The sequence below is a fragment of the Syngnathoides biaculeatus genome, chromosome 6 (genome assembly GCF_019802595.1).
Source record: "Syngnathoides biaculeatus isolate LvHL_M chromosome 6, ASM1980259v1, whole genome shotgun sequence".
NCBI lineage: Eukaryota > Metazoa > Chordata > Actinopteri > Syngnathiformes > Syngnathidae > Syngnathoides > Syngnathoides biaculeatus.
This window is the reverse complement of record NC_084645.1, coordinates 20,391,665-20,416,407: the sequence shown is the minus strand read 5'-3', so window position 1 is coordinate 20,416,407 and position 24,743 is coordinate 20,391,665. Positions and strand designations below refer to the sequence as shown.

The 24,743-nt window shown below is 47.7% G+C and overlaps 1 protein-coding gene across 3 annotated transcripts in view; it reads right to left on the bottom strand.

Annotated features, from left to right (window-relative positions):
- The window catches only part of LOC133502599 (membrane-associated guanylate kinase, WW and PDZ domain-containing protein 2-like), an 88,188-nt gene that overhangs the window by 61,410 nt on the left and 2,035 nt on the right, over positions 1–24,743 (bottom strand). For all 3 annotated transcript variants that reach the window (XM_061823588.1, XM_061823590.1, XM_061823589.1), the window contains exon 2: positions 7,542–7,658. In XM_061823588.1, the coding sequence (XP_061679572.1) occupies positions 7,542–7,658 (117 nt within the window). The remainder of the gene's footprint in view (positions 1–7,541; positions 7,659–24,743) is intronic.

Below are 24,743 nucleotides of genomic sequence, written 5' to 3'. Positions count from 1 at the left end.
TATAGCCGACATTTGCTTCTATTTGAAAATCATAATAATTAGCTCGGTTTGATGTCCACTAAAGTGCGTCGTGACTTCATGGGAGTTCCAGGTTGGAACCACTCATTTCATAACCTGGACGGGGGGGGGGGGGGGGAGACTTTTCCCCACACATTTATGTAACTGGAACTCTTTCACCGTTGTCAATAATTACATTTGACTTATTTTACATTTTTCAGCTTAGTTGGACATGAAATTTTAATCACAACCTGACTTGTGAATCATTAACAGAAGCATGGCCAGTATACATAAACAGTTGTTTTTATGAATGCTGTACAATACTGGGAACGTATTTCACATCTTCATATTTTGTCATCTGTCAACTTTATTACACGCTAGTAACAATTGACAGCAGTTGGGGGTGCCGAAGACGAATTACCACAGCGTGCAAAAAAAAAAATTCCGTTACCTTCAATATTCCAGAAAATTCCCACGGCAATTTTCTTTCATGCACAAAGCGCCAATGACGACACCGAGCGTCATTCGGAGCGCACGGACACATCAATGCGTGTCGGCCATCTTGGACGAGACTCGGCCGATGAAGGAGTCCAACACCCCCCCCCCCGAGATCGTCTCTCGCACCTCAGCCCATTAAAAGTAAACACGCAAAAAAAAAATAATCAGCGCAGGAAAAAAAAAAACGCATCGAGGCATTCACACGTTATGGCAAATTGACTTCTTATTAGCATAGAAATTCACTAGCGCCTTGTTTTACTAGTGCCCCCAAACATACAACAGAAGAACATTTTGCGTCTCTCTTAATCATATTTAGGACGGGATGGGGCCGATTATCGGGTGTCTCCGGAAGGTTTTCCTGCAGACTGTTCCAAATGGGTTTTTGCTGTTCTGAAATCCATTTTTGGGAGTGAAACGGGTTTCGCGTTCACGGTGACAAACAATTTTGGATGTCGCCGGACGCAAGGTGAGGACAGACGGACGAGGAAAAGTCAACGTTGGCGTCGCCCGTGTCGCAAAAATCTCTCTTCTTCCATCGCTGTCAATTGAATTCAGCCATTAGTAGCTCGGTCGCGGGAGGAATTCAAGCCGTAAGTGAAGTCGTCACTGTGCTTTGTGTCCCCGTTGAGTCACGGTATTTGCGCATACAGTAATTATTCATACAATGTGCATTCTAGCCACCGGCGTTTTAGTCATGAAGAGCAACACGTTCCAAACAACATTTTGACACTTTGTGTTTATTTAGAGCTATTTGAGCTGCTTAGCGACGCCGCACGTGGGAGCCGTTTGGTAAACACCAAGTGGAAAGCGCTTTCCGGCAGGTTTCTAAATAACCCCCCCGCCGGCGTTGCGCGTTCAAGGTGTCGTTCGCCCTCGCCGCGCGATCGTCGCTTTGACTTGACGGCGCCAGCGGCCAGGCCGCGACTTCGTCCCCGCAGCCGGCTTTCGACTTCTCCACGGCAGTTGGCGGTGGGGGGTGGGGTGGGGACGGGCAGCGAGGGCTGCGTCCAGATGTGAAGCGACAAGGCCCCGTGTATTTATCGGCTGTCGACGGAGGGGGAACGTGAAGCTCGCTATTGCGCCTATTTATAGAGCTTTTACCGATTCCCAAACGCGGGTTTGCTTCTCCAGGGGACCGCCGTACGAGGCTCCCTCGCATTTTCTTTGCTCTTCCACACATCTGCACTTTACTCATCCTTTCATCTCAACCTGTGCCGCCATTGCTTTTTTCCTGCACGATCGTCTCCCCGGACGCTCAACACCTGATTGCCGTTTCTTCAAACCCCTTAAAAAAAAAAAAAAAAAAAAAAAAATCATTCTTGACTAGCACTTTTTTCCTACCTCGATTGAGCATAAGCTAACGCATGCAGTAGTGCCTGGAGTTTAATTCATCATGCAACCCAAAAAATTCACATCTCAAATCATTCTTCCCCATCGAAATGAATGAAAATGTCATTAATCCGTTCCAGCCTCCCTAAAAACCTCAACAAAAAGAAATGTAATATATTTTTAACAGCCAAAACAGCATTCTACAGTATGTTGTGCTTCACAAAAACACAGTAAATAATTGTAGATTTTTGTGCAGTTTCTTGTGGCATATGTGCGTGGCTTGGCCTTTTTGCAGTACGATTAAGTTACGCAGACAAAGTCAGAAGAGAGTCACTATCGCTGCAAGTTGACTCGTTAAGATGCAGCAATCCTAACCGGGTTTACGTGGAGTCTCGCATTGCAATTAGAACCGGTTTAGAGGCCCAAAACCACCCCGGCAGGAATGAAGAGGCTGAATTCAAATCCAATTTCAGTGTGATATCCGAATGTTCCTTTTTGCCGAACAGACCGGAAGTAAACTTTCCCCATTAAAACCGTGAATCGGATCTGTCGGCGGGAACGCGCGCATCTACGCGTCGAGCGGGGACAAAAAAGGATGACGTACGGGTACGTCCCGAAACCGAGTCGTGTGATGTAACAGGAAGTACTGGATGGCTCGCAGCATTTGAAGTACACACCCAGACACACAATTCCTCCCACGTCCTTCGGCGCGACAGCATGTTGTGATGCAGAATGGCGTCTGCTCGTCAAGCTGACAGACGCGCGGTGACGGCGCGCCGGTCGGAGCAGTGCGGACGCGGGAGGGACAAAACAAAACAAACGGATTCTCGCAAACTGCTCACATCTATCACGGCGAAGCGAGCCCGCAGGGCCTCGCCGCCGCCCCTTCGCACGTGAAGGTTGAGCGGCACGTTCAACAAACGGCACCAAGGAGGCGGTCGTCCGGTTTCGAGCAGATGTTTGTCAACAAAAGGCGCCGGGGGGGACGTCACATGACGGGCAGCGCCAACGGCACCACGCATGCGTGACGTCACGCCGCAAATGTTTTCTCGCGCGTTTTCCCCATTGATGCGCCAAGCGAGCTGGCGTCCATCCCGGCACATTTCGGCCAAGCGGCGGCCGACATCCTGCCGGTTCCTGTTTGTGCGTCACTTTCAGCTTTTGACACAAGCAGATGTTTTTTTTTTGTTTTTTTTCTACCTCCATTTTACAGATGTTGAGATTTGTTTTGAGCTGGATCATACAAATGAATACATAAACCTAAAGTTAAGGTAGCACTGACAATGGTTCTTTTTTTAAATTTGTATTATTATTACAATGGTAGACCAATTGTCTAATGTGAGAAATTAATTTAATCTTTTATCTTCTTTTGGACTTTATCGCTGGACCCCCGCGAGCTTGTCTTGCAAGATGTTTTGGTTTTGTTTTAAATTGAAAAGTGACGCCCCCAAAAAATAAATACCTAAAATAAAATAAAACGGGTTTCACGGTGGCACTGAAGTCGGCTGACTTGAAATTTGCCCTTCGTCGTCGCCGATAAAGTCACAAGGAAAACGCAAAAATGGACGGCCAACGCACAAGTTCAGGAATCAGATGCTTGTTCTATCTATCTATCTATCTATCTATCTATCTATCTATATCTATCTATCTATCTATCTATCTATCTATCTATCTATCTATCTATCTATCTATCTATCTATCTATCTATCGCTTTCTCTATCGCTTTCTCTCTCTCTCTCTCTCTCCCCCTCACTCTCTATCTATCTATATCTCTCTCTCTATCTCTCCCTTTCTCTCTCTCACTCACTCTCTATCTCTCGCTTTCTCTCTCTCCCTCGCTCTCTCTCTCTCTCTCTCTCTATTCCTTTCTCGTACTCACTCTGTCTATCTCTCTCTCTATCTAACTCTCGCTTTCTCTCTCTCACTCACTCTCTCTCTCCCTCACTCTCTATTTATCTATCTATCTATCGCTTTCTCTCTCTCTCTCTCCCCCTCGCTCTATCTATCTATCTATCTATCTATCTATCTCTCGCTTTCTCTCTCACTCACTCTCTCTCTCCCTCTCTCTCTATCTATCTATCTATCTATCTATCTATCTATCTATCGCTTTCTCTCTCTCTCTCTCTCCCCCTCGCTCTCTATCTATCTATCTCTCTATCTCTCGCTTTCTCTCTCTCCCTCCCTCGCTCTCTATCTATCTCTATGTCACGGGTGTCAAACTTAAGCCCCGGGTGCTAGCGACGGGCCCGACATTATTTTTTGCGGCTCACGATATCAAATAGAGTGCGTGCCGTTCCAGTCACTCACAAAAAAATCACACACGTAAAATTTGTTATGAGTAGAAATACATAGTTATTGAAAGACGTTGCTTATTTGGTGTAGTCTTGACCAATGTTCCCTCTAAGCTCCGCCACTGCGCACTTGCGCACTTGTCACACACTCTCAGCGCACATGAAAACCGATCCAGCGCAGTGAACCACAGTCTAACGTCTTTTTTTTTTTTTTTTTAAAAAAACACGGAAGCACACGATCGACAACGGGCAGCTGCTCGGCCTACTTCTACTTCCTAGTTTACCTGACACCGCCCTCCTCCGCTCTTAAAGGGGTACACTCATAATTACAAAGAGAACACACACACACCGGCAACTTTATATCCGCGGGCATGACTGACCACACCCGTACATTTGTCAAATGTGAGCGCGTGCCGTTCATGTTGGTGCAAAATGGATGGCACTAGATTACCAAGGTAGACCCCCAAGTGCGGCACTGGGTGCCATTTTTGCCACACCTGCCCAAAAACTATTTAAAGCTTTATTTGGTAGTACATCTCAGTCTTTGCATGTTTTCCGAAAATTATCTTCAAACACTAAAATGAACTTTAGCAAGTTTAATAAACAGAGAATCTTTTAATTGACATTTTTTACAACAAAGTAAAAAAAAAATAAAGGTGGCGAGGGAAAAATGATTTTAATTTTTGAAATATTGTCTCTCCACTTCATGGGATTCCCCCCAGGGGAGGGTCTGAAAGGTATAATAAGCAGGGGTTCAGTTTACTGTATTGCGACGCTTGCGAAATGCCTCAAAAGGCCCAGCGGCACATGCTGAACGTGTTAACGACCTCATATTCTTTGGCATCTGTTGGTTGTTTTTTTGTTTTTTTTTTTTTGCGCCGATGCTTTTGTATCGCATCTCATTAAAGTGTCCACGTGTCGCTCACCCTCTGTCGGATTAACAGGTGTAGCATTTTCAAACAGATGGTATTGTCTCTTAAATTGGCCGGCCGCATCAATCTTACACCGCCGAACACACGTAAAGTAGAAATATGAATTCAAGCGGCGACAAAGGGGCCCCGTCGCGCTCTCCTTCCCGCCGATCAGCGCACGATTACCACTTTGACGCCAGTCACGGCCACTTTAAACGTTGTCAAAAACGTGGCGATGTTGGGATATAAAAATAAAAATAAGTACGGGATCGGACTGGATCTCAAATTGGATTCGGGCCCTCTCATACATCCGTTGTGGACGGGCTAAGCTGCTAACATCGTAGCTAGCAAGGGGTAAAAGGCTAAATACTACTTGAAGTCGTTTATTGACAGTTCCGTTGAAGTTCACGGAAAGAGTGAACTCGTATGAAAAAAGACAAAATTACTCCTGTTGAATGTTCAAAGACGTCAGAGCCTTCGTTTCCGTCCCAAGAAGCACCAACTCAAAGTGAACGCACCAAAAATGAAAAACACCACTGACCAAAACTTACATTTGCAACAAATTCCGAACACTTATAGCTGTCAAAATAATCAACCTTGGTACACAAACAAAGTACGACCACATACAAATACAAAATGTAATACATACATTCAAATGTCATGATGACTTCTTCTACTTTCTTTCTTCCAGCAAATTTGAATGTCATTGCGTGCACGACGCTGCCCCCGGAGGCCGAGGCGAGCGCAGCAGGGACGGCGATCGTCAAGACAACCAAAACCGAGTCCAAAAACCGCAAATGATGCTCCCGCCGTACGATGACGGTAAACAACAACAACAAAAACAAAACTCATTGAACTTTGTCATTTTCAATTTTTACAAGTATATTTATTATTCAGTGACTTTTTTTTTTTTCGAATGTATATTTCATTTTACATGATATGTATATGTTGACATTCAGCAGTTAATTTTATTTTTGTCAATTGTTGTGTATTTTTAATTTTAAAAATTACCAACCCGTTTGTTTGTTATTCTCATACTTACTGTTGCTAATTCTTGTTTTAATTGATAATATTTTTTATAATTATTATCTTTTTTACTATTGCTGTAAAAAAAGATTTTATTTTTGCAAAAGTAGGACTTCCTACTCTTTTTATTACAATATTATCCAATCCAAAATGATGGATTATTTTCCCATAAGAGCCTTATTTAACTACTGTTAAATCATGACTTTAATTCTCATGACACTTATTTTCTTCTTGTAAAATTTTGATATCATAAAAGTACTCAAAACGAAAACAACGACCATTTTTGTAAAATTACAACGCCCGTAAAATTTCTTTTCATACAATTTTTAAAAAAAAGAGTTGATGAAAAAAAAACTGACGTTGACCAAAGTTTGCGTTATTTTCCTTAAAAATATATATTTATTGCCAATAAAATTTTGACTTGATTCTTGCCCATAGTAATTATAAGTTTTTCTTGTGACATTAAGATAATTGCCCTGTACTTTATGCTCGTAATATTACCATTTTTTTTTTGTGAAAGTCTGGATTTTATTCAACAAAAAATCCAGATGTTTTTTTTTCTTGCAAAATTCCAGACATATGTTGTGAAATGAAACCTTTCCTATAAAATGATGTTTTTTTTTGCAAAATGATGAACTCGCCGACGGCGTAACGCCAAAAGACGACACCGAGCTTTGCCGAGACGACTTCAAACTCTTCAGCTTGCCTTCGACCCAATTTGAGTCTTTCGACTCAAGCAAGTCGCAGATCGTCGCGACGCGAACGTGACAGAAAGACAAGGAACGCGCGCAATACGTAATCCGATCAAAAATCCCACGAGAGCGCTTGCACATGGGCACGTCGGCACACGCCAGGCCGTTTGTTTAGCGCTCTGCGGCGTCATGCCGGGGACCCGCTCCAGCCTCGGAGCTGATGCGCAAACTGCTGCGCGCTGACACCGATGACATTTTAAAAAAAAAAAAAAACAGACGCGCACGCACAAAATTCTGCACGTCTACAACGCGGCCACCGGGGGGGGGGTCGGTGGGGGGTTGTGTGTATGGCAAAAGAGCCGTTGGGAGCGTGGAACCAACCCGGTGATGTTTTTTTGTGTCAATGTGTGGAGATGTAGATGTGGATGTGCTAAAAAAAAAAAAAAAAAAAAAAAAAAAGGGGTGGGGGGTGGGAAGTCACCGCAACACAAGCCTCGAGACAAGAGGCTGGTTGCCGTGGAAACCTGGGGCTGAAAGCTCGGCAGCCGGACGACGGCGAAGGAAAGCGAGCGAGGCGGCGAGCGACGGAGAGAAAGAGCCTGTGTGTAACGTGGGGGGGGGGGGGGGGGCGCAACACATCCTGAGGGCGGCAAGCAGGAAACTCAAACAGAGGCAAAAGGAATGAAATGGGCAGGTGGGGGTGGGGGGGGGGGGGGTCGCTCCGGCTAAGCGAGCGATAAAAAGCCCATAAAAGAGACGATTGCACAGACGGCGGCGAGGATGCCGGGAGGACTCACAGGGGACGGTGCGCAGGTACAGGTTGTCTCGGATGATCTGCTGGTGGTCGTGGTCCACGGAGCCTTTGGAGAAGCGCAGGTTGAGGTAGTGCCGCAGGTCCTTGTCAACGACGCCCCCTGGAAAGCAAAGACGAGCGGACGAGGCTCACAAGTGGCCACGTGGCTCGGGGGCGCGCGCGTTCGCGGCGGCGCTTCGACGCGTCCCGGATGCTTTCCGCACGTCGCAAGACGTATTCCCTCGGCCCGTTCTCGTTCTATCGCGCTCAACAAGTGACACGTGGCGTATGACATCACTCGCAGGAAAAGAAGGTTCTACCTCTCCTCGCACAGTTTTGCGCTTAAGCTCGCTTGCTTCAAGCGGTTTTTCTTTGTTGTTCCCATTTGGCGCTGACTGAAAAAAAAAAAAGATAAACCGATAAAACTAAAGACAAATCGGCGTCGTACATTTCAAACACAAAATGTGTATCGTGTGACATGCCAGAGACGGGCGAATGGAAATCAGCGCACCAAAAGCAGCAATCGCAGGCTGCTGCTTCTTCTCGCTGTGAATTACGCTGCATCTCTTCAAGTAGACCTCAGTTCTGCCTGACATGTTGTGGCAGAAGGCGGTACTACACCGCAGACTCAAAATTCAGACTTTGCTGTAGAGAATAAAACGCATGGAAAAAAAAAAACAAAAAAAAAAAAAACACTTTTTGGTAGTGTCCAAAAGCGGTGCACAAAAGTACACACTTGGACTGGGGGCTCAGGCGCACAATCTAGCAAAAAGCCTTCCACCACAACAAAGGTTGCCACGCGTCGCCGTCCCCCGCGGAAGCGCCAAGTCAGCGCTTGCCATGACAAAGAACACGGCCGTCCAGGACGGAACGTCCCGCAAAAGACGACGGCGTGTTGGTGGCAGCGTGGGGGGGGAGTCGTCTCGGGACACGCCTTTTCCCAGACGGATCAATCGAGCGTTGAGTTTTGCCGGGACGTCTTCTAACTCCGCCCCCTTCGTTCCCCGCAGAAGCACCACACGAACGCGGGGCGGGACGTGTTTGCACAACACCGAAAACGACATTCCGTCACACCGACTTTAAACACCGCGATTGCCGTCACCCGACCAGGTTCGGGTTTCTCGTCTCGGCTCACAAACAAGTGAAATGTTTGTGATTTCCGGACCGAAAAACCTTCTCGGACGGGTGGCCGCCATCTTTTTCCGGTTTCCAACTCCTCAACTTTGGCTCAAATTTGAATTTCCCGACCAGATTTCGTATCGGGGATATTTTGTTTTTCCAAGACAAAAAAAGCGCAACTTTTCTGGAACCCGTCTTCCGCTTTTTTTCCCAATTTTCATTCCTGCTGGCTTGTCCTCACTTTGAAGTGGCCGTTGCAGTCCGACCGTCCGCTTTCTAAGTGGCTTATCCTCACGAAAATCTGTCATGGGACTTAAGATTTTCACACCTCCGGACAATTCCAAGTCTGTCATGGAGCAAATATCCATGTTTTGGAATTTCATTTGGGAAAGCAGAACAATTGGAGAAACGAAAGAGATTTGAACCTCAAACGTCACAACTCTTAATCGGGCACAAAACATTGACAATCATTCACATACGTTTTTGGGACAATTCAGTGTCTTTGGTGAGGCTGACGCGTGTTTTTGGAACAAGGGACGCAAACTCCACACAGCAGAAAGATTCTAACCCAGAACCTCTCGACAGTGGGGCAACTTTGAAAAAGCACTATTGCAATCGAAAATGAAAAAATAGAAATATATACACACAGTGATCGACCACAATCCGTTCCAGAAAACGGTTCGAGAAGTGATTTGTTCAAAAACCGAATCGATGTTTCCCATGACAATGAATGGAAAAAGAAACAATGTGTTTCAAGCCTAAAAATTTTTTAGCTTTTCCTTATAATAAAGTGCATAGTATAGAAACACATGTATAGTTTAAATACTTTATATAATAATGTATTCATTTTTGGCTTAAAATGTATGCTTTTGTACTAGAGTACGCTATGCTGGGAGTGTAGCGAACTTTTTTTCTTAACAAAAGTGCGCTTGTTGCACCTCACGCGTTATGTCATTTCCTGTTTTGTTTTTTTCCCCCCCCCCCCGGGGCCGCGTTTGAATTGACAGTAACAAAACGGATCAAGGGCGGGTCAACTGCTCGCGCCGCGCACGACGCTATTTCCGGGTTTTTGTCGGGGGCGTTCGAGTACCGATTTTCATTCGAAAACAGAAGCAAAACATTTTTGTTCGAAAACGGGGACGTTCAAGAAACGAGGATTTTACTGAGAAACGAACCGGAGCCTATCCCAGCTGAGTTTTGGGGTCCACTGCCCTGGACTGGTCGCCAGCCAATCGCACGGCACGTAGACAAGCAAGCGTTCGCACCTACAGACAATTGGCAGTCCTCACTTCCGCCAACATGCACGATTTGGAATCCAAGCGGAACACAACAAGTCCGCAAAGGAGGCCGAGACTCCAACCCCCGAACGAGACCGGTGGGAGGCAGCGAGCGAGCGGGCGCGTTAACCACTCCGCCACTGAGCCGGCTAAATATTTGTTTTGCTGGCAAAGGGGAAGAAAAGGAGAAGCGGGCAGGCTGAAATCAACCTCAAGACGGTCGCACGGCTTGCTCAGCACACCCCGAAAACGACCTCGTCACGCAGACACAGACAGACGAAGGCATCGCGAGACACGAAAGGCGGCGCAGTCCGTCCGTGCACCTCATCTGCATCCGGCCCAGATGTTGCAATCCAAAAAGATTCCCGGCATCAATCCACAAAGCAGCCCTGACGTCCTCTCCCCTCGCCGGCCGCACATCCTCTTCTCCGTCTTCTTCTTCTTCGTCTTTTTTGTCCTCCTCCCGCCGTTGGAGCGCTCGGCAGCCGGCCGCAGCCAAATTCAATCCCGGCGACGGAAGGGGAAGGCGGGGGATGCGGAGAGAGGAGAGGAGCGACGGGGGAGGCAGCGGAAGAGAGAGAGAAGGAGATGCGCCCGCGGGAGGCCGGCGAGCCGAACCGGACCGCTTCGGAGGGATGCCGCGGTGCGGCAGCACCGCCTGTCGGCCAGGGCTGGTACTGCACCGCAATTTCATGATCAGTTTGGACAATGCAGTTAAATGTAGGACAATTTTCCAAAAAAAAAAAAAAAAAAAAAAAATTAAAATGATCAAATTAGCGTGAGCGCTGTGCAAAAAGATACATTTTTATATTTTCGTCTCACTGTCTGAAGTCAAACCAGACGAAGCCTCTCCTGTTCCAGCTCAGTCAGGACCACTGAAATGATTTCATTTTGTTCAATGTCACAATCATGACTGACAGAATTTTATCTTCTTTTCTTCGAGGTCAAATAACGACGTGCATTTCCTGAGTGCGGAGTAACATTTCCTTTGAAGTGCATGACTTGGGTCCACAAAATTCTGACAGTACTCAGCTGGAATCCTGGCCCAGTCCTCCTGACCGGACTGCTGGAACTGACTCGGGTTTGTCGGTTGCCTTGCTCGCACACGTCTTTTCAGATCAGGTCCTCCAAGACGTCGACTTTGTGATCCTCGAGCCATTTTTGGACCATCCCGGCCGCGTGCTTCGGGTCGTTGTTCATTTGGAAGACCCGTTTGCACCCAAGTTTTTGATTCCTGGCTGAGAAATTGTCTTTGTTCATGACGAGGTCCAGTTCCCGCTGCAGCAAAACAGCCCCGCATGATGTTCCCACCTCCATGTTGGTGTTCTCATGCCTACAATCTTCCTCCTTCATCCTCCAGATGTAACGTTGGTCATTATGGCCAAACGGTTCCACTTGAATTTCATCAGACTGCAGGACATGTCTCCAGAGGTTGAGATCTTTGTCTTCACATCTTTTTGCAAACTGTAATCTGTCGTCATTCTCAGTGCAGGACAAGGGCACTTTCTTACCAGCTTCATCCAGCATCCTCACAACGTCTTTAGTTCTTGTTCTGGGCTTGATTGGCACATTTCGGACCAAAACAGGTTCATCTCTGGGACACAGAGTCAGTCTTCTTCCTCAGCGCTGTGGTGGCTGGACATTGCCACGACGTTTTTAATTGTGTACAGTGTAATACTTTGAACAGACGAACATGGCACCTTCAAGCATCTGGAAATTGCACCCAAGGATGAGGCAGATATGCGGAGCTTAGTTTCGCGCATAACACAAACCACAAAAGACGGATAAACGACTAAATAAATCCATCCACCATCGAATACTGTAAAACATCGTACGTTTGGCCACTCGTAAGTGAAGATATTGACACCATCCTGTTCGTCTTGGATCAGACTGCAAGTTCTGTCTTTTTCCCCATTGCACCAAGTCGGACTGTTGGCGTAGAATCTTGCCATCCCTCAGCGGTAACGCTACACGACGCATATTCCGCTACCGCCGTATCCCGTCTTTTACAACGGGCTGTAGCTTGTTAAATCAAACACTGGCGGAGAAGCGGAACCAGAAACCCTGTCAAAGGGCACATCTATGGACAATTCAGTCTCCAATCAACCTAAAATGCGTGTTTCGGGCTACGTAGTAGGAAGGAATCCAGCGTTCCCAGAGAAAAGCCGCACAAAGTCCACACTTGAGATACGAGCCCAGAACATCAGAACCGTGAGGAAGAAATGCTAAACACTCGGGCTGCTATACACAAACGTAATCGCTACTTTACTTTAGCATCAAAGTGCGAAGAGCGTTCCGCGCGGGGGGAAAGGTGCTTTCAATGAGACGTCTCCCAGCGGGAAGCCATAAATGTTGGCGTGTGCCATAAAGCTACTTTCTATCTCTGCGTGCGAATGAGCCCAGACGTTCCTCAAATGCTCAGCGTCGCGCCCGCCATACGCTCCCCCCGCGCGACCTCGTGTTAGACGTCACCCAATGGAGCACGAAAAAAAAAGACAACATTTCAGCCGGTGAGGACGAGCTCGCAGCTGCAGACGCCGGCCAGGACGCCTCCAGCGCCGACGCGCTCGAAAAATAAAGACATAAACAAACGCCAGCGAGGGAAACGCCGGAACGAGCACTCGGGGCGCCTCCGTCCGCGTTGCGTTACGTTGCCGGTTTTACGGCGCGGAACAGACGACGGCCGCAATCCATCACAAAGTCGTCCGTCAAGGCGGACGGCGGCGGGCTCTCCTGTCGCTCGCTCGCCGGAGCGCCCGGCCAGACCGCGTCGGTGGCACGGACGCAAACAAACAAAAAAGCAGGCGGGCCTCCGCTCGAGGCCCGAAATGGAAATCGTGGCCGCTCATTTTTTTCATTTCAAACAGACAGTTGACGTGATGATTGAAGGACGATCTTATTCCACCAGATCGGCAACTGGAAGACGAGGTCCTGCACGCAACTCACTGGCTTCACGTGCAAAATGCCCGCAGCACATAATCCGCAACCCTCAGTCCAGACCACGATGGATGCCTGAAGGAGGAAGGCCCAAGACTGGGCTACGAGGTACCGTGCGTCGGGCTTCGGATCAGACGATCGTCCGCTGCCGTGTCGACACATTCACGTCAACGAGGGCTGATTTGATGACATCGTGGCACAACTTTCACTTCCTGCCTTCATCGTGCACGTGCGCTACAACCCTAACACGACTTTTTTTTTTTTTTTTTCCCCAACAATGACAAAAACGAATCGCCGGTGCGATCTTCAATATGATAATTTTTTAAAACGGCAAGTTCAATACAATTTGACACTATTCTTCTCTCAGCTTTGCGATCGAAACCGATTACCGTGATTTCCGGCCTTTAAGCCGCAACTTTTTTTCCACACGCTTTCAACCGAGCGGCTTATGCGGTGATGCGGCTCACTTCTGTATTTTTTTTCCCTAACTCCCTCAAGGGGGCAGAAAAGGTAAGAGTGAGACCGGTGGAATATAAGTGCCGAGGAAGTGATTTTTACCGCTATGTTTTTTGTTTTTGTTTTTTTTAACTGGCCCTGCTAGCCCTGCGCTAGTTTTAGCACTGTGCTAGCGTGTTGCTGCTGTTGTGTTACTGCCGTGTGTCAGTGATTTTTACGGTTATCTTTTTTTTTTTAACCAGCCCTGTTAGCGCTCTGCTTGAAGAATCTTGAAAAAAAAATGTAATAAAGCAATTAAACATTTTAAGTTTATTTAAAAGTATATTTTTTCTTGGGTTGCGAGCTGATCAACAAACCGCAAATGATATTTCACATCATGTGCTTTGAAATTGTTTTTGTCTGGAATAGTCCAGGAAAAGTACACTAACCTCACAAAACAAAACAAAAAAAAAAACTAAATATAATAATAATAAAATTTAATACAAAATAAAAAAACGCATTCCCACTTAATATTCATATCTGTAGACATTTTTTTAACCGGCCCTGTTAGCACTGGGCTTGAAGAATCTTGAAAAAAAATGTAAGAAAGCAATTAAACATTCTAAGTTCATCTGAAAGTATTTTTTTTCTTAGGTTGCGAACTCATCGACAAACCGCAAATGAGATTTCACATCACGTGATTTGAAATTGTTTTTGTCCTGTGAATAGTCCAGGAAAAGTTCACCAAGCCCACAAAACAAATCAAAAAATAATAATAAAAAATAATAAAAAAATAAAAAATGCACTCCCACTAACAATCGTATCGGTTTTTTTTTTTGGTTTTTTTTACCAGCCCTGTTAGCGCTGTACTTGAAGAATCTTGAAAAAAAAATTCCGTTTATTTAAAAGTATTTTTTTTTCTTATGTTGCAAGCCCATCGACAAACCGCAAATGAGATTTCACATCACGTGATTTGAAATTGTTTTTGTCCTGTGAACAGTCCAGGAAAAGTACACCAAGCCCACAAAAAAATAAAACCGCATTCCCACACACATTCATGTTTGGAGACAGTTGAGATTGTTTTTAGAAAGTGGAAGAAAGAGAACAGGCGAACGCAGGCACAAGCGGAACCCCCCCCCAAGATCCACGCAGGAGAGCCCCCGAGCGGGATTCAAACCCTGAACCTGCCCATGAGGCACACGCTGCTAAACTCATTACCCGCCGTGCTGCTTCTTTTAAATGTCTGCCATTGATTCCATCTTGCATCAGCCTCACATTTGCTTGTTTTGTTTTTTTTCTTAACGCGCTAACGGCAGTAGTTCGAATGCGTCGTTGCCAGAACAGCAAAGAAAAAACTAAACAAAACAAAAGCGCAGCCAATGTGTAACCGTTAGCAACCGGCAGCCAAAGCCTCACGTGACATCACGGGGCCGCGTTTGGCCGACAGGTCAACATTGCGCCCGTCTGTTGCCGAGCAACAAAGCAAGTTGATTTGTTTACTCGGCACTTGACGGAAGCCGAGTGGCCACGCGGACACTTGCTGAACTCTTCGTGGACGTCTTTCGACAGCAAAAGTCAGATTGAATATGGAAACCACACAAGGGAGATGGCTACCATCGTTGCCAAGTACGCTGAACGCAGCTAGCTGAGGGGGAAAAAATCGTAGAGCAGACAAAATAGAACAAATGATAGAAAGATGGCGACGGTCGTACTGTTAGCGTACGCTGGCTAGCGAGATGACGGAGATAAAACCATATTAGAAATGGAGTCAAGCTACTTTTGGCTCTCGGAACAAATACACATTTAGTCATTATTATCAAATTTTGTTGCGAATCCATCCTTTTTCTGAGCCGCTCATCCTCACGAGGGTCGCGGGAGTGCCGCAGCCTACCGCAGCTATCAAAGCACGCCCTCAACCGGTTGCCAGCCAATCGCAGGGTACACAGCGACAAACAACCGTTCGCACACACAATCACACCTTGGGGCAATTTAATATCTAGAATGAATGCATTATTTTGGGATGTGGGAGGAAAGCGGAGTGCCCACCTGGAGAAAATCCACGCAGGCACGGGGAGAACACGCAAACCACACGGGGAGGGCCGGGATTTGAACCTCAACACTTTTGAAGTGAAGCTTTTGGGCGAACTTTTGCAATATTCAATGTTTTAAAAACCTTTTTTTCCAGGAGGAATTTATTCCCACAGTGTCAACACGGCGCCCGGTTTTTCGACTTGTGAGCTCCTGAAACTTCACTTCGCAAGTCCATCGATGTCATCTCAATGTTCGCAGTGTGCAAAATTGGCAAACAAAAGGTACTTTTATGGGAAAAAAAAACAAAAAAGTGGTGAATGTGTTCTCCGTCTCCACGGGTCAGACCGGACACCCTGATGGGCCGGTTCTGGCCCGCGGCCCGTATGTTTGACTCCAATGATCGACCGCAATGGGAAGTGATTTTCATACAGCATTTCGAGGAGGCTAATTTCATCTTGATTTGATCTCTATTAAAAAAAAAAAAACAGCAGCTCAGTCTGATGTAGTGCACGTTGGTGAACTTCAACGGCGACAATGACATGAATACGCGAGCGCGCTTAAGTTCGACGCCGCGGCCGGATTCAAGAGCGGCACAACCGTTCTCGATGCCGTCGAGGGTGCGTCTTCCACCTTCCGTCTGCAGCGCAAAACGGCACAGGTGAACCCGACGTGAACCCGACCCCCCTCCCAGAGGATTTGCATATTCTCCTCATTTAACACGGAGCATTTTAGTCAGTCACTTTTTTTTTTTTCCCCTCAATTGCATTTTCGGAGGAAGTCCGGCTTATTTTATAAACCTCAGCCGCTCCTCCTCGACAGTCGCTAGCGCCTTCTTTTTGTTCCGTTTTGCTAACAGTTGCTATGCGAATTTGGCCATAACGTCACTGAATGGACAAAACCGCCGCGTCGTAAAGCGGCGTGCCACTGGTACCGCGTCGGGCCACCTCGCGTTCCGATAGCTTTAGCTTTCTCGTGAGCGCTGATGCTAACGCAAGACCAAAACAAACGTACGCCGGCTGGTCCGACGGGGGTAATCCAGAGTTGCCGTGGCAACAGCAGAGATGCCACTCCTCCATTTAAGGCAGCGTGACATCGGGTTGGGGATTTTTTTTTGGTTTTCGCAGCCGCTACTTTGAGGTCACGTGACGACCTCGCGTTTTGTCTGCGGAGACGCTCATCAGGAAGAGCGATCCGCAAACCGACTTTTGTCCCACTTGGGGACGCCGTCGTGGGTCGCGCAACTTCGGCCCGTCGCTAACTTGGATCCGCTCGCATGCAAACTTGCCACTCGCACACGTATAAAACGCACGTTTGAGGTCGGCCGGACCGTTTTCCGTCAAAACACCTCCTTCAGTACCGTCTGTGGTTGAAAAGTGGAGAGGCGCTAGTCGTCGTTGTCGTTTTACTACATGATCACGTTCATTACGACTAGGAAGCGCCTCCGGTGTCCTCATCGGAATTTGGCCGTCGTCGTGAAAACGTGGCGGAATAATGAAAGTCGGCGGTCGTCTTGGAAGCGGCCGAGCACAAGTGCAACGATAGCAAAATACGCCTACAAGTGTTGATTCCCTGACAATCTCCAAGTGCATCGGCGTTGATGTGACTCTTCCAGTCTCGCTGTTGCAAACCTGCTGAAGACGCTGAGCTTTGATCCAGACCGACCGGACCGATCCATTTTTCTGGTCGACTAAACGGTCGTGTTGGCCACAACGGTGTTTTGTTCCCGCGTGATGAAATCGGCAGTGCAAGATGACGACGGGGAGCAAAAACAAAGTTGAGGACAGGAGTTACAACTCGGCACGCCACTCGTACCAAGACGATCCCGCGTCCAAAGGCAAAAACTAAATGCCGAACTGATGAATTCGATTTTCTCGTTAGCCTGGCGGATGAGCTGAAGCCCATCCCGGCTGACACAAAATCGGAACGACGAGAATTCACACTCGCAAAGTCTTCAAAGGATCTAACGCGCATATTTTTGCAATGTGTGAGTTTAGGGTTAGGTCTTGGGTTAGGGTTTGGTCCTGGTAGCAGCTTGCAAAGCCCAAAACGTCAATATTTTGTTCCGTGACGGTGAGCACACAAGCTAACGAGTTTCACCTTTTTGAGCTTCTGACTTTTGTCGTCCTTTCGTGAGCCGCATCAGAACCGCGACACACACGGCAAAGGACAAGATTTGTGACTTTGATTCGCTTTTGTGACACTTCCAACAACAAAACAACAAGGATGCCTTTTGACGATCTTTGTCTTGCAGCAAAAGCTTTGCTCTCAAATCTAAAGCGATCCAACAGCGCCTTCTACAGGGATCTGTTAGTCACTGCAGCGACACCAACTCGTTCAAAAGGGTACTTGACGAACGTAGACGTCGCGGCAGCAAAGGGTTGAATTCCAGTTGACAACCCGAAATGTCCGCAGCGGTGGGAAGAGTCGCAACTCGGCGGCTTCCCCGGGCGAAAACCAAACGCGCAAAGTGGACGTGGGGCGCTAGCCGTTTATAATTTAGAATAATACTTCCATACTTTTGCCGACGTGAGAGACAAAAGGCTGTGCGATGTAAATAGGTGGAACATTTAGGCCCAAACCCGCTTGACCTCGCCTACTTCTGTCCGCGTCCTCGTTCGACAGCGTCGCATTTGCGTTCCGTGCCCTGGAAAGCCGGCGTGGGCGCCGCATGTGGGCGTGCGTTCAAATTATGTGCGCACGCTTTGTGTTCGTCGGCCGCGGGTGAACAATATTCTGGCCGTACTCCTAATGGCGCTATTACAGCACGTAGCCGGGGTCCATTATTAATAGTTAATGACGGTCTTAATATTGATCCTCGCCCACCAGACGACCGTCACGATGACGCTCGTCCGCGTCGTTCCGGACGGACGGCGGCGTAATCGAGACCGGACGCTCGTTTACGACCGCCGAGCCGTTAGGACGACAGGAGACCGCGGCCGGCCGGACTCGGCGATTAAAACGGGGGGGGGGGGGGGGTGTTGTTTTGGGAGCGGCCGGCCAATAAAAAGTCTCCCGCCCCTCCCTTGATGTCTCAACTCGGGAGATAAATTTGGCAGGGCTGCTGCGGCAATCTACCGTTGTTTGGGTGACGTGCCGCTTTCGACGCGGCGTCGCCGAGCATCTCCCGCCCGGTGGAGCGCCGCCGTCCCCGCGGAACCTCAATGACTTGCAAAAACTTGGCCCAAGCAGTTGTCTGTGCGCCTCTCGCTGGGAAAGAAAATGCGTCTTTTGTTTTTCCTGTTAATTTCCTATATTTGGGACCGGGTCCGCTCCGCCGGCAAAACGTCTTGGCGATTCCGTTTCCCTTTTTGACGTCCTGAAGTGCGTCAATCGCGTCCCCTGGACGGCGACTTTGACACCAAAATGCGCACTAAACAAAATGGAGGCGCGACGTGCGGGCAAAAGAAAAGACGGAAGGAAGAAAGGAAGGAAGGAAGGAAGGAAGCGCTTTGGTGAGGCTGGAAAAAAACTAAATGTGCTCCACGTTTTTGAAATATCCGCTTCAATTTCACTGATTTTGACCGCAAATGGGAAACGACGAAGACTCCCAAAGCGGGAGAAAAGCTTGACGTAGTCGCTTCAGATGGACGTGAAGACTTTGCGGAATTAATGGCTTGATGGATTTGGTGGATTTTCAGCGAGCTCCCCCCCAAAAAAGTGTTGAAAATCAGTGAAGAAATATGGACAATATGCTCGAAAAAAAAAAGGGAGGAGAGCCTCACTTCTCCGTCAGTGGATTTTCAGCCAAAGCGCGCGAAAATTTGGCGAGAAGTCGACAACGGCGAACGTTGTTGGAGGAAATCACACTTGACTTTTTTTGATGCGGGAAAATACGCATTAAAAAGAAATATTAGCCCTAAAAAGGAGCAAATCGGTTCGCGTGGCGCTCGTCTGAAAAAAGGGCCGATTTGAAATTTCAAGGGAAATTGTTTGGATCAACAACGTATCCAATAAATCACGTCATATCTACTCCATCTTGAAAATGGGACGTTAACCTTCTCTCATTTAATGGTGTTTTGAGAAGATTTTTCATCGACAATTGGGAATTTTCAGGGGCGCGAGTCACATGACCTACGTGGGCGGACGCGACGTAACAGGCGCGGCGACAAAGGCTCGCTTGCGTCGGCAAACAATCGGATTTATGCTTATCAGAGCTCAGATTCCGCGTCATTCCCGTCCGTAGAACCATGCGAATATTCAACATTGTTTACAGCCACGGGTTCGATTCTGTATGTATCTTTCCCCATCAACCAGATGAGGATCAATCCGATTCTTTCTGAAACATAAGCTCGCCTTTGTTACTGCGCCTGTGACGTCACATCCGCGCACGTACGTCATGTGACTCGCCAAAATGGCGGCGGCCGTGAAAATTCGGAATTGTTCTCAAAACACCATTACATGGGAGAGGATTGACATCCCGTTTTCAAGATAAGACCTGATCAATTGGATACACCGCAATTTCCCTTTTGAGTAAAACGGGGGCGCGAGACGAAGAAGAACGCAACCGTTTTGGTGCCTCCAAATAATCACGAAATCCAAAATGAGGACAAAGAGTGGGAAAAACGTCTGGCAGTGTGAAATCATTTCATCTCTTTGATGTGCAAACGTTCGTTTTTGGTTTTTTGTTTTTACAGCACGTATTGAAAAGCGCAAGCCAGACGGACGAGGCCGCTTCACTGCACGACGGTCGAGCGGCACCAAAGGCGACGCGGGACGTTCCGAAAACCCCAAAATAGGCGCCGTGTGATTTGGGCCGCTGAGGCTATTTGTGACCAAAGAAGGCGACGCAGGTGGCCGTCGGGGGTCTTTTTTTTTTGGTGGTTTTTTTTCCAGATAAATGAAAAGACTTCATATCAAGAAATTCATATCAGATAAATCACTGCTATCCAACCCCCACACGCCCACTTCCAAATTGATAAGGACACGAATCTGTACTTGACTTGAATATATCATGTTTTTTTTTTTTTTACTTTTTGAAAAACACATCTGTACTTGTCAAAATATTCGGCCACTGTGGATGATGACGTGAAGTACAAACTCGCCCCCCCCCACCCACCCCCCCCAAAAAAAGGCAAAAATAGAAAGTGCATTTATGTATACTTGTCAGTATTCTTTTTTTTCTCACTTGTGCGCGTACGAAAATTTCTCAATGTACTAAGATTGATTGATTGATTGATTGATTGAAGATTGATGAATGACTAAGTCGCTGACGGTGTAGCGGTGCACATGCCTGACTTTGGTGCGGGCAGCGTGGGATCGATTCCCGCTAAGTGAGTGACTGGTGACCAGTTCAGGGTGTGCCCTGCCTCCCGTCCGTCGACAGCTGGGTCGGCTCCAGCGCTCCCGCAACCCTCGTGAGGATAGGCGGCTAAGAAGATGGATGGATGATTAAGGACATGATTACGGCGCAAAAGAGTCTTTGCTGCCCCATCGGCGTACACAGAAAAAGATGCAAATGTGATCATCGACGGCAGAACCGAGAGGCGAACGAACTTGTCTTAGTACGGCGCAGAGAAAAAGTCTACACACCCCTGTTCACGTGCCAGGTTGTTGGTTTTTTTTTTCCCTCCATTGAAAAAACTCGTACCATTCATTTGTTTTGATGTCTTTTGATGTGCAGGGTGGATGCGGGCGCTCCATTGAGCTGCTTTTACATCCTCAAAATCCAACAAACCTCACCTCGACTATCGAGCTAACGATACTGACAAGCTAATGCAAGTGATGGGCTAACGCTAGCAACGAGCTAACAATAGCGACGAGCTAACGACAGCGAGGCCTACATTTGAAAGACTTGTTGTACCATTCATTTGCTTTGACGGCTCTGGTGGAGGGTGGGGATCCGGGACCTCCCTTGAGCCACTTTTACATCCCCAAAATCCAAACCTCACCTCGACTATCGAGCTAACGATAGTGACAAGCTAATGCTAGTGATGAGCTAACGCTAGCAACGAGCTAAAGCTAGCGACGTGCTAACGCTAGCGAGGCCTACAAAGGACCACAAAAACGAGGACCTTGAGGATTTAGAGTACGCTGGACAAGTGGACACAACCCTCAACTTCAACTCCTGCCAGGTTTGAATCTCTTTTTCTTCCATCTTCACAGGGGCTCCGACCCTTACTTGAACTTAGCCTCGGTGGTATGTGAATTGTGTACCTTGTGCGTTGACTTTTTCTTATTTGATTGTCTTTATTTGACGATCTGCAGCCCTACGGGTGGGCGCGCGCAAGTGCAATCCGTGTGTCGGTCCCAAAGAAGTTCCGCAAACGTGGCTTCCCTCCCTTAAGCTTCAATTTGATTGGTTTGATATTTAGCATCCTAATCTCAATCGCCGAAGGGGAAAAACTTCGTTTCCACTCGTCCGCATAAGCTTGTGTTACACGCACGACACGACAAAAACGCGCGAGCTAATTGCCTTGCTCAAGGGCACCTCCACTATCGTCCTGGCAACACACAAAAAAAATTATGCAGGGGGGTGATATTAAAATCCTGGAACTGCCAAAACGGCAAAGTTTTGGCTCAATAAGATCTTTTTGCCTGAGGTATTATTTCATCGGCATGTTTGTTATTCTCGTTGTACTTTTGACTGCATCGTACGCAACAGAACCTTCACTCCGGGATTCTGAACTTTTGAAGGAGCCTCGAGCGGACCGTTTGGACCACAGCAACTCCTGCGACGCGCCTGCACATCCGCACTTCGCCATTTGTTTAATGTATACTGCGTTACACAAACTCGTTTATTCACATATGGTAATTTCCGGCCTGAGAGTTCCGACTTTTTCCACACGCTTTCCACCCTGCGGATTATGCGGTAACGCAGCTCATTTGTGCATTTTTAATAACGGCCGCAAGGGGGCACTCGAGCGGAAAAGGTAAGAGTGACACCGGTGGAATATATGTGCCGAGGATGTGACTTTTACCGGTCTGGCCCTGTTAGTGCTGCGCTAGCATTAGCGCTGTGCCTGCTTGTTGCTGCTGTGTTACTGCCGCGTCTCCACGATTTTTACCATTATGTTCTTTTTTTTTTTTTTTCAACTGGCCCTGTTACCGTTGCGCTAGCGTTAGTGCCACACTAGCGTGTTGCTGCTGTGGTACTGCCATGTCTCCGTGATTTTTACCGGTATGTTTTTTTTAACCGGCCCTGTTAGTGCCGCACTAGCGTTAGCGCCATGCTAGCGTGTTGCTGCTGTGTTACTGCAGTGTCGCCGTGATTTTAACATTATGGGGTTTTTTTTCCCAACCAGCCCTGTTAGCATCACAGTAGTGTTACTGCCATGTCTCCGTGATTTTTACCGGTATGTTTTTTTTTTTTATTTACCGGCCCTGTTAGCTCTGCGCTAGCATTAGCATCACGCTACATGTTACTGCTGTGTTACTGCCGTGTCTCAGCGATTTAGGTCTGTTTTTATTTAGTTAGTGCTGTGCTACCGCGTTGCTACTGTGTAGCTGCCGTGGCTGAGGTTTTTTACCGGTATGTTTGTTTTTTTTTTAACCACCCCTGTTTGTGCTAACGTGTTGTTGCTATGATAAGCTAAACTAAGGTATTAAAACTTTGAAAACTTTTCTGTGTACCGTCTTTCTTTTACGTTTCAATGTGGGAACTTGCGGCTTTTCCACAGGTGCGGCTTTTGTATGTACCAAACGGGATTTCCTTTACAAATGTACTTGGTGAGGCTTATAACCAGGTGCACTCCGTAGGCCGGAAATTACAGTATTTATGTTCGGGCAAAAGAAAAGCATTTTCCACCATTCAACGGAATCTGGGTGTTTTTTTTTTCTTGCAAGTTTGAATTCACTGATGGTGTTTTTGGACAGCAACTGAGATGTCCTTGTTTTGTTGGCGGTCTTTGAACCCCCCTCCCCCCGTGGACAGTCAAAAGGAGAAGTATGTTCCTGCTTCTCTCCTGATGGCGCTACTAATCGCCCGTCGAGTCTGCGCTGCGGTTATTTAGGATAACGTGCCCGCGAGCGTTATTGATGAACCTCATTGAAGTTGCTTCGTTTGTGTTGAATAATTGAACGGTTGAACACAGCTGTTTACGTGAAATCGGTTCATGATTTTCCGCGCGGCGTCGACGCGTTTACGATGCTCTCGGTTTGCAGCGCTTTGCTGCCATCTTGTAGCATCTACAGACAAGTTCACACCCCCCCCCCTTTTTTTAAGAGGGGGTCAATTATTCATGGGTTTTTGCCGTTTATAGCAAGAGGCGTTCAGGGGCTCGTACTTTCAAAAGGTCCGGGAACCTTTTTGGGGGGTTGACGGCCTCTGATTGGAAGTTAAAAACTCCCGAGGGCTAAAATTTCTTGCAGCTTTTAGGTTTAAGCCACACCGAGCGGCGGGGATGAAAGCCACGGAGCCGGGCAACCGGAACCGAATTACGGACGGCGACTGACCCTCGCCCGGAGACGATGCAGCGGGACGGTGCGACCCGGGTTGCTGCCTCGGGCCCCCCAAAACAATTTGACCGCTTTTGACACTGGAACAGTCGGGAACCCAACGCCGAGACCCCCCAGGCTAGCTCGAGCTGGCCGCCGGCTAGCAGCGGGCCCAAAGGGCTGCGGCCCGCTATTGGGCCGTATCGACCGATGATTCTGCGTCACGATCACGTTTTGACTTGGGTACAAATTGAGGTTAGGACATGATTGTGCCTTTTCACAGTCAAAACATGATGGCGGACGTTTTGGGCTCAAACAAGTACTGAATGTTCTAGGACGAGAACAAACACCGTTGCAAAACCGACGACCCCCCCAACCGTGTTTTAGCTCAGCCAGGTGTACCTAATGAAACGAGAGTTGGTGCCATCCATGTCGGAGTCGTGGCGCCGTTGAAAAAGAGCATCGAGAACCAGAACACGCCGCAGAAAGCGTCAGGAGGTCCGCCAAATAAACGAGAGAAGGAGGGAGGGAGGAGAAAATAGACGTGTGCGAGACAGACGGCCATTAGCATTTCACCCCTCGGGTGCGCGGGGGTTCGCTCGCTCCGTCATCAATCAGACGGAGGCGAGCGGCGCAAACAGCTCGCGGACGCAAATCCAAAAATAACCGGCCCGAGCGTTTCGATTTGGGCTTTTTCTCGCGTCCCGCAAAACAAGACGTCGCAGGGATGAGCGGCGCTTTCGTGCCGCACGAGACGACCCGTCTCCGCCGCCGCCACGTCGGACTCGGGGTCCCGCTTGGATGGCGGCAAGACCGAGGACGATGATGCTCAGCCCCCAAAACCATTTCATTATTTGTTGACTTTCGCCATTTCGAAACCATAAATTCAAACTTCTAACGATTTTCAATTTTGCTTTCCACGTTGAGCAAAACATTCCAAACGGTTCCGACCTGAAACTCATTCAGAACATCTCGGGAGACGCATCCTCCCGTTTTTCTGTCCACCCATTTATCGATCAATCATCCATCCATTG